Source organism: Tripterygium wilfordii, chromosome 5 (genome assembly GCF_013401445.1).
Source record: "Tripterygium wilfordii isolate XIE 37 chromosome 5, ASM1340144v1, whole genome shotgun sequence".
NCBI classification, from domain to species: Eukaryota; Viridiplantae; Streptophyta; class Magnoliopsida; order Celastrales; family Celastraceae; genus Tripterygium; species Tripterygium wilfordii.
The window spans coordinates 7,035,113-7,046,211 of NC_052236.1; the positions used below are offsets into that span (position 1 = coordinate 7,035,113).

The 11,099-nt window shown below is 39.0% G+C and overlaps 1 protein-coding gene and 1 non-coding gene across 2 annotated transcripts; one reads left to right on the forward strand and one right to left on the reverse strand.

The window, feature by feature from the left end:
* Positions 1-506: 506 nt before the first annotated feature.
* Positions 507-8,153, reverse strand: LOC119998557. The gene is made up of 2 exons (XM_038845904.1): positions 8,104-8,153; positions 507-7,106 (listed from the first exon to the last, which is right to left on the reverse strand). Exons 1-2 carry the CDS (start codon positions 8,151-8,153, stop codon positions 2,099-2,101), a joined length of 5,058 nt encoding a protein of 1,685 aa, XP_038701832.1. The 3' UTR covers positions 507-2,098.
* LOC119999170 lies at positions 6,499-6,606 on the forward strand. Its single transcript, XR_005468348.1, has one exon. It is a non-coding gene; the product is annotated as a small nucleolar RNA R71 (small nucleolar RNA).
* Positions 8,154-11,099: the final 2,946 nt, after the last annotated feature.

The following is an 11,099-nucleotide window of genomic DNA, read 5'->3' on the forward strand; positions in this document are numbered from 1 at the left end:
GTTATAGTCTCGTGAGAGTTTACCAGAACGATACCCACAAACATTTAAACTAGTCCTTCCAATATCGCTCAAGCACCAAATATGTCTTATAAACTAGTCATTAGCTAAAGAATTTCACAAAGAATCATGCTCAAATATATATGTTTAGAATTAGGCCAACATCAACACAACATATCTCAATCGAAATAGTGCACATTCAAACTCAATTTCAACTTCTCACAAGGAATTCTCTCAAGATTCACTCAATTTAGTGGTAGTAAAGTGTTTGCACTCAATTAATCTCATGAAAACAGTCTTACCATACGCTTGCTTGTCCACCCATTCTACACTATTAAAAACATGTAACTTCATGAATCAAGAGGTCTTTATTCAAGGTTGTAATGGGGCCAAGGGTGAAGGTAAAAAGAAAAAGTGGTATAGGAAATCACAAAATTTCTAAAGAACTAGTAGAGCACACAAAAATTAGGGCATAAATCATCTTGTTGGCCCAACTTTCATTCTCAATATTTAATACTCCATCAATTCTTTACAACTTCAAGATTTCTTTCACTATACACATAAAATTTTCCTCTTTTTCCTTTTTTTTTTTTTTTTTTTCTTTTTCACAACAATGTCGAATCATACTATATATTTTTTCTCTTTTTTTTTTTCTTTCTTTCACTTTTTTTTTTCTTTTTCGACACATTAATGCACATGTGTTCGACATCACATTTATTCTCCACCAAATGACATCTCAAAATAAACAAGAACTCCCCCACACTTAATTCTTTTCATCATCAAACTCAACATACTTGAACACCATCAACACTTGAAAAATCTCATGGTATGCTCTACTAATCCCTTAGAAATAGGTAAATAATTGTTTTTCGGGTTAAAGGGTCAAGTAGATAAGTTTCATGAATAGAAAGGCTTATTTAGGCTCAAAGGGTTTTCTAGCGGATAAATACATTAGGATATAGGCAATTTGGCTATAGAGGTATCATCCTAATGCCTCAATCATATTCATGTCATCACATGTATCAATATAGTCTCAAAAAGGTTTAAAGCAAGTTCTAGAGAAACATGTAATCATGAGAGCACACAAGAAAGAAATTGGATTGATATGCATAATGTATCAATCATGTAGGCTCAAAACTCACAAGGGTAATTATGCAAGTCTACATCAAGTCTAAACATGTTTATTTCTCAATCAACATATCATGTTAACATTGGCCCATGAAAATTGTAATTCAAGCTCAATTCTAGTGAAAATTCTCTTTACTAACAAACTAATTTTAGACCTAAACAATTTATGTCTCATCATCGCATTGGAAGGAACTAAAAATTTTTTTTTTTTTTTTTTCAAAACAAGCTATTCTCACCCCCACACTTGAATTATGCAATATCCTCAGTGCATGGAATAATGTGAAAAATAACACGAAGAAAAAAATATTGAGTTAGAGCGAGACAACCTGACTACGAAAACATTCGGGAAGTAATTCCCGCGTAAAATTCTGTACTGCGCAGCTGTCGTAAAATCATCAATTTCTCCTTCATCTGAGCTCGGATTCACTAACCGTAAAATTCTGCAGAAACTAGACATCCATAGCTTTCTGCACATATATGGCACACATTCTGGTTCGTCCTGAGTTGCTCCAGAAAATTATTTCAATCCAGCGCTTTGGCACAACTTTTTCTTTCTGCATTTGATGCACAAATAGCAATTCAATTCAGTGTGGGATGAGTGCTCTTCTATAATGAACTAAAATAATATACAATAAAAGGAACGAATTTACCCGGTGGGTTGCCTCCCACCAAGCGCTTTATTTAACGTCTAGGCAAGACGTAGCTTCGTTGACTATGGTGTTAGATTTGGGACTTGATCAACGACGACACCAAGGTCAACATCTGTGAGAGAGTCACTCAAGAATGGCTTCAATCGTTGCCCATTCACCTTGAACGTGCTACCATCTCTCGGATTCCGAATTTCCACCGCACCATAGGGAAAAACTTTCATGATCTCAAACGGTCCCGTCCACCTAGAATTTAATTTACCCGGAAACAACCGAAGTCGAGAATTGTATAATAAAACACGCATACCTTCGGTAAGTTCTTTCGGCTAAATCAATTTATCATGTGCCGCCTTAGTACGTTCCTTGTAAATCTTTGCATTTTCATAAGCTTCAAGACGAAGTTCCTCTAACTCGTTGAGTTGTAACTTCCTTTCTTCACCTGCAGCTTGTATATCAAAATTTAATTTCTTTATAGCCCAATACGCACGGTGCTCAAGTTCCATAGGTAAATGACATGATTTTCCGAACACAAGACGATAAGGACTCATACCAATGGGTGTTTTAAAAGCTGTCCTATATGCCCACAAAGCATCATTAAGCTTAATAGCCCAATCTTGCCTAGTGGAGTTCACAGTTTTCTCCAAAATTCGTTTGATCTCCCTATTGCTAACTTCCACTTGACCCGATGTTTGAGGATGGTATGGGGTGGCTATTTTGTGAGTGATGTTGTATTTTTTCAACAAGGCCGCAAAAGGTTTATTGCAAAAATGACTACCACCATCACAAATAATGGCCCTAGGGGTTCCAAACCTAGTAAAAATCATATCCTTAAGGAATGTAAGAACAACCCTATGGTCATTGGTCCTAGTAGCTAGGGCTTCAACCCATTTAGAGACGTAATCCACCGCTACAAGGATATAAGTATAGCCAAAAGAAGGGGGGAAAGGACCCATAAAATCAATACCCCACACATCAAACATCTCAACCACCAGAATGCTATTCAAAGGCATCTCATTCCTTCTACCAATATTGCCCGACCTTTGACAATTATTACATCTAGCACAAAAGTGAAAAGCATCTTTAAAAAGAGTAGGCCAGAAAAAACCTGATTGGAGCACTTTTAAAGCCGTTTTCTTGGCTCCAAAGTGTCCACCACAAGCAAGCTCATGTGCATGGCGTAGAATGCTCTCTTGTTCTCCTTTAGGAACGCACCGGCGAATTATTTGGTCGGGTCCATGCTTGAACAAGTAAGGATCCTCCCAATAATAGTGCTTGACCGAAGCCAAAAATCTCTTCTTTTCCTGAAAAGTTAGTCCCTCGTGAAGTACACCACAAGCAAGATAATTAACAAAATCAGCATACCATGGTTCCTTTGAGTGGACAATGAAGAGTTGCTCATCCGGAAAAGTCTCATTGATCGGCACCTTATTCGTTTGACAAAACCCTTCTTCCACAATACGTGAAAGGTGATCGGCCACCACATTCTCACTACCCTTTTTATCTTTGATTTCCAAATCAAACTCTTGAAGTAAGAGAATCCACCGAATCAACTTGGGCTTGGCATCTTTCTTATTCAGCAAATACTTTAAAGCCGCATGGTCAGTATAAACAATTACTTTGGAACCAACTAGATAAGCACGAAATTTTTCCAAAGCAAATACAACTGCCAACAACTCTTTTTCCGTGGTGGAGTAATTAAGTTGTGCGTCATTCAGAGTGCGACTAGCATAATAAATAACATGAGATGCCTTACCATCCTTTTGGCCAAGAACAGCACCAACAGCATAATCAGACACATCACACATAAGTTCAAACGGTAATGACCAATTAGGGGCAGAGATAATAGGAGACGAGGTTAATGCATGTTTCAACACATTAAAAGCTTCCAAGCACTCTTTGTCAAAAGTAAAAACTACATCTTTAGCCAATAAATCGCAAAGAGGTCTTGTGATCTTAGAAAAGTCTTTGATGAAACGTCTATAAAAACCCGCATGTCCTAAAAAACTTCTAACACCTTTAACAGAAGTAGGGGGAGGTAAATTTTTTATCAAGTCAATTTTTGCTTTGTCTACCTCAATCCCATCATGAGACACTACATGTCCTAGTACGATACCCCTCCTAACCATAAAATGACATTTTTCCCAATTCAAAATTAAATTCGTCTCTTGACATCGTTGCAAAACTAGAGCTAAATTCTCAAGGCATGCATCAAAAGAAGATCCAAAAACTGAGAAATCATCCATGAATACCTCAATTATTCGCTCCACCATGTCGGAAAAAATTGCCATCACACAACGTTGGAAAGTCGCGGGGGCATTGCACAATCCGAAGGGCATCCTTCTATAAGCAAATGTACCAAATGGGCATGTGAAAGTGGTCTTTTCTTGATCTTCAGGTGCAATCGGAATTTGATTATAACCTGAAAATCCATCAAGAAAACAATAGTGAGAATGACCCGATAAGCGCTCAAGCATTTGGTCAATGAAAGGGAGAGGAAAGTGATCCTTTCTAGTGGCGGTATTCAACTTCCTGTAGTCAATACAAACTCTCCATCCGGTAGTCATCCTTGTAGGAATGAGTTCATCATCCTTGTTCTTCACCACCGTGATGCCGGATTTCTTTGGCACTACTTGAACCGGACTTACCCACTTGCTATCTGAAATTGGATAGATCACCCCCACATCGAGCAATTTGAGAACTTCTGCTCTCACCACTTCCTTCATGTTTGGATTGAGTCTTCTTTGTGATTCTCGTGATGGTCTTACCTCATCCTCCATCAAAATTCTATGCATGCACAAGGTGGGGCTAAGGCCTTTGATATCGGCAATAGTCCATCCCAAAGCCGTTTGATGACGTTTAAGCACTTGAATGAGACTCTCCTCCTCTTCCTTGGTCAAATCCGCACCAATAATTACCGGAAGAGTATCATCTTTACCTATGTAGGCATACTTGAGATGTTGTGGCAACGGTTTCAATTCCAACTTTGGTGGAGAGATGATAGATGGTTCGAGCTTTGTCTTGTTCATTACCAATGGCTCAATTGGAGGCGTGTACCTTGCTTGATATGGTTTGGTGTTCTCTAAGACCGCTCCAACACTTTCAATTGCTTCTGCTTCACTAGGTGATTCTATCAAAACCTGTTCAAGATCCATAATTTTATTCTGCACAAATGTAGATGTAATCAATGTATCTATTGTATCAATAGAAAAACACGTATCAAGTGAAGTAGAAGGAAAAGAGAGAGCTTCAAACACTTTAAGTTCCACAGTTTCTCCCAAAACTGTCATTGTCAAGGTACCGTCCTTTACTCGGATGCATGTGTCTGCTGTCGCCATGAATGGCCGACCAAGAAGTATAGGTGCATCATGTCCATTCATCTCACTCTCTTCCGTATCCAAAATAATGAAATCTGCAGGAAGAATGAGTTTATCTACTTGAACCAAAATATCTTCTACAATACCTTTAGGGTGCCTCACAGAACGATCGGCAAGCTCGAGGCAAACTGTTGTCTTCTTCATTCCTTGAATTCCAAGTTCCTTGTAAACCGAGAATGGCATTAAGTTGATGCTTGCTCCAAGATCTAACATCGCATGTCCATGTCGCTTGTTGCCAATGGTGATTGGTATATCAAAACTACCCGGATCGGATAGCTTGGGCGGAAGGTCCCTTTGAAGAATTGTACTCACATTTTTATTCAACCTGACTCCTTCATTAGGTGCAAATTTTAGCTTGTGAGTCTTCAAACTCTTCAAGAATTTCCCATATGCCGGTATCTGTTCTATCACATCAAGCAAGGGCAAGTTAATTTGAACTTTACTTAACACATCATAAATTTCTTTGAAATACTTATCCTGTCTGTTTTGCTTAAGGCGACCCGGGAATGGAATAGGCGGCATGTAAGGATTGACTGCCTTCGTCCTGCCTTCCTTAGAATGAGTGGCAGATGGAGTAGGCTCAGATTTTTCAACATCTTGTTGAACCTCTTCTTGTTCTTTTTCACCTACATCCACAACATCATTAGTGTCATCAACATCATTATTAATAACCTTACCACGTCGGAGATGAATGGCCTTGGCTTGTTCATTATTCTTTGGGTTGACAACAGTCTGACTAGGGAATTTCCCAGCTTCCCTTTGGCTTAATGCCTCAGCGATCTGACCAACTTGAGCCTCCAATTTCTGTTGACCAATAGCCAATTGCCGCACCATGTCCTCCAATGTGGTGGTTGGCGGATTGGCTTGGTTTTGGGTATTCTTCCATGAAAAATTAGGATGTGCTCGAAAACCTGGGTTATAAGAGTTGGAGTACGGGTCAAACCTTGGATTCCGGTTATAAGAGTTCATCATGTTTGCTTGTTCTTGTACAAACTCCGGAAAATCCACTCCTTGAGGGCATGTGACGGTGGCATGGCCAGGAACATGACATAAGGCACAGAGCTCTTGTGGAATTGTATGCCCATTCATTGCTAAAAGCATGTCCAACTTACTAGCAATTGCGTCAACCTGCGATCTTGGTGCAAAAATATCATAATTGTTAAGTTCATAAACACCAGCTCGCTTACCTCGTGTCTCTGAATGTTGGGTCTCAACTGCTAGATTATCAAACAAAGTTTGACATTCTGCTGGAGTCTTATTCCGGATAGATCCCCCTGCGTAATTATTAACTGCAGCCTTACTAGGAACTGTTAGTGCTTTATAAAAAATGCGCATCAATACTAATAAAGGCAAAGCATGATGGGGGCATTGAGTTAACAAATTATTAAATCTCTCCCATGCCTCAGAAAACGACTCATCAAGTTGTTGTTCAAATTGCATGATCGTATCCCTAAGAGCATCAGTTTTCTGAGTTGAGAAAAAATTTTCCAAAAATTTATTTTGTACCTCAGTCCATGTCGCCAGTGAACCCGGCCTCAAACCATTAAGCCATGTCCTTGCTTTGTCCTTCATAGTGTAAGGGAAGATTTTCAACCTCAAGTGCTCCTCAGTAACCCCTGTAGACAAAGACATGCTAGAAACCATATTAAAAATTTCACGAATGTGACTAAGTGGATCTTCCGAACTTAGACCATGAAAAGAAGGCATCATGTTAAAGTGTATGGTCTTAAGCTCGTAGTTCCTAGCTGCCGTCGGAAGTACGATGCAAGATGGGGACTCTGGAATAGTGGGGATGTCAAGACCACCCATCGTTTCGGCTTGCACAACCACCGCCATCATCTTGTCTTCGGTTGAGGATTCTTCGTTACTTTTGCCTTGATTCTTGTTCCTCAACAAACTTTCAATGTCGTCTATGTAAGGTTGTAACTCTCCTTTCAAAGAGCGTCTACCTTGCATAAACCTGAAAAAATCAAAATAAAAAAATTAAGTACACAATTACATTAAACTATTCCCCGGCAACGGCGCCAAAAACTTGATGTAATAATTCTCGCAAGTGCACAAGAGTCTACGAATAGTACAGTGTATGCAAGTACGAGGTCGATCCCACGGAGACTAGTTAATCTAATTAATGTACCTAACTTGATGAATGATTGAGATTTGGGAAAGAAGGAAGAATGATAATAAAAACAAAGAAATAAAATTCAGATTTTTGTGATATCAATATGAGAAGAACACTAGGGCAATGATTTCACCTAGTAATCCTATCACAAGCATCCAATTAACAAACACATAATTATGGTTCTGATTCAAGGGTTGATTCTTTCTTAAATATGTTGGTTCGTTCGTTCGCGGTGCCAACAAATATTATTAACAAAGGATTAATCCTGTTCGGTTCGCAGTTTTTAACCCAAGACTAACAACTCATTACGATCTAAAGAACTATAACAACCAATCAATCCCCTAAACCTTGTTCATGGCAGTCGACAATTGATTTCCTTAATTCCAGTTCCACTAAGACACGTGAATTCGGTTTGTTCCTTAGTCCTAGCTAGATGAATCTAATTGAGCATTCAATTGGTGGCCAATCAACCAAACAAACAATAGATTATAAGCATAGAAATTAAAGACAAGAATCATGAACCAAAATTATGCATTCAATTAATTGAAGTACTTGCAATAATCATACTAGGCTACATCAAGCCCTAGCAAAGAGGTTTAGTTACTCATGTTATAAGAACACAAGGAAACTAAATATGAGAACATCATGAACCAAGAACAAAAACAAAGAGAAAACTAGAGACAAGAACAAGAACAAAAGCTAGAGAATGTGGCACTCCAATTCATGCCTTCTATTGTGCTAGAGGACTCCCTTTTATAGTGACAAAAGCTTCCTTCAATTAATCACCTTGTCAAACTCGGTTTCCTTCACTTAATTTGATTCGATTTCCTTTACTTGCCGTGCAAATCTCATGGTTGCTTTTGCTCTTTTAATGACCAACGCCTTCATGCGTGTACCTCTAACTTTCCATGCAACTTTTTGACTTTCATTCTCCTTTGCTTATTTGTCTTGATTTCCTTCTTTTATTTATTTATTTCTTTCCTTCCTTGATCTCTACGTCCCTTGCTTTCTCATTGTCAAAAGAGGTGGCTCTACTTCTTTCACTCTTCAAAACCCCAAGATTGACTTTTATTGAACTTTCTTTGTCCTTTCCTTGGCAATGTCTCACGAGTAGCACTAGTAACCCATTTTGTTCTTTTATTTATTTCCTTTCTTCTCTCTTTCTTGATCTGCAAGTATCCTTCATTCCTCATGTGTATTGGATTATCTCAAGGCAAGCATTTTTCATCACTTTCCTCATAAATATTCTGAAAATCAAAATAATGAGAAGTTATGTAGAATCCATGCTTAGTTCAATTAAAAGAGACAAAAAACAAGTGTAAAGTGAGGTTTAAAAATATGTAAAATATAGTACGATCATAACCTAACCACTGTAAGTTTCTAAACCTACGGCTCCGATACCAAACTGTCACGCCCCTCTCTCCCAAGGTATACCGAAGTGTACCTATATCCATAAAGACGTGACCGGCAGGGGACACCCCATCCCCCGAACCAATTCCCAAACCGATAATTAAACCCAATAAACATATGTAGTAATAATAATAGTAATAACCACTGGAGTAAATATACAACAGCGGATCAGTGGAATATATCCACTCGATAACAAACCGTGTAATATACACAAAATACAATACCAAATCCATGCCCCTACTAGAATAGTCAGCTCGAGGCTACACATCAGCTCATGCAACCCGTCACTGACCACCATCTCCCACACCGAACTCACCTGAAAGGGAATAAAGAAGAGGGGTGAGCTACAAAGCTTAGTAGGGCGTAGAAAGGAGACACCGATATCCGAAAAAATATAAGAAATCCAGGAATATGATGCAGAATAAGCAATACAATAAATAAGCAATCATCGACAATCCAATCAGGTAATATAGTAGCCGATAAGGCTATATAGCACTGTAACCACGAACCCTGGCCACCAGAAATCCATAATCCACTCCAAAATCCATAATTCATAATCCGTAATTCATAATCCACCCCTGGACCCACCCTAATCCCCGTAGGGTGTCTCCCAGTCCAGGTCCACATCGAAACTGGATGAGGATCGGATCCCGATAGCATAGCCTACACCAGAGAGCGTCCCCTGTGATGCACCTCATCTCAGTCGGTCTACAGGTACGTACCCGGTCTATATATATATCATCCATCGTAAATCCATATCCAATAAATTGGGCTCCTATATGGGCCCCACAGTCTACCAACCACCTCCAATCACCTCCAACCATCCCACTCCTAAAAACACTCCAATAATCATAATCAACTAGGAATATAAATAAGCATATAACAAGTCGTATTTCCACCCCCGGAAACCGACAAAACCACCATATAATAAGAGTCTGTGAAACCGGAACTTTAGATTCACAAGTAAAAGTAAGGAAACCTCTACCTGGAAATCGAAAAGCAAATACCACGCAAGCGTCCCGTCAACCCGTGCCTCCGAAAGTCAACCCGCTTCAAATCTCAATCTGGGTCACCATCTACACCGGAAAACATACAATACGAAAATCTAGTGAAACAGTGCCAAACCGAGTCAAACCGGTCAACACACCAGTCAATCGAGTCAACTCGGCCTGACTCGGTCAAGTCGGCCAAAACCCATTCAACACAACCGCCGGCGATCCGGCCACCAAAACCAACCAAACCACACACCAAATTGAAGAGCTCGAAGAGATGAACTCATAGGTACCTGAATCAAGCCAAACCGCTGCCGGAATCGGCCGGATCGACCAAAGAAACCCACGGTGGCCGGAAAATTCAAACTCCGATATCTCCCTAACCGTAACTCCGATCGACGTGATTCCACTTGGATTATGTTGCTGCCAACTGTGCGCTCTTTTTGGTACCGGTGGTGTCGCTCACTGTCGCCGGAAACAGTAGATCACCGGAGAACCCGTGTATAAGAGAGAGAAATAGGAGAGAGAGTGAGTTGTGTAGAGAAGAGGGTGTATTTGCAAATAATACAAAAGCTGGGTATTTAACTTATTAATTTAAAACTTCACTGTAGTCCCTACAGTTTTTACAGAAATGCCATTGTACTTTTACAAACATATATACGTATTAAACTTTAAAAAAATCATAACTAATTCAATTTAACTCCGATTAAGGTGATTCTTGTCCTAAAAATTTTCTTTTAAAATCCCCCATTTATGAAAAATATTTCCAGATTTTTATCTTAATTTAATTTTTATTCTTCCCAAATCTCGGCTCATAATCACCGAGGTTCACTCTACCTCGATTGACGGGACAAAATACTATGAATAGTGTCAAAAATCAGGTCAGGATATTACATGAGCAATTCCAAAGCATCAATGTAGACCGTTGAACTCTATTTAGTATTCTTAAAAGTCTAACATGCTAGTTTAGTTTTCGTACAACATTTCATTAGATAAAGATGCGAATAGACCAAGTTATGTTTCAAATTGCTTAAAAATGTGAAAAGCATGCCTATGGAAAGAGTTTAGCAATTCCAAAGCATCAAAATGGACCGTTGAACTCTATTTAGTGTTCTTAGAAGTCTAACATGGTAGTTTAGCTTTCGTACACTATTTCACTAGATAAAGATGCGAATAGACCAAGTTATGTTTCAAATTGCACAAAAACGTGAAAAGCATGTCTATGGAGAGAGTTGAGCAATTCCAAAGCATCAAAGTGTCGTTGTACTCTATTTAGTGTTCATAGAAGTCTAACTTGGTAGTTTAGCTTTCGTACAACGTTTCATTAGATAAAGATGCGAATAGACCAAGTTATGTTTCAAATTACATAAAACCGTGAAAAGCACGTCTATGGAGAGAGTTGAGCAATTCCAAAGCATCAAAGTCGACCGTT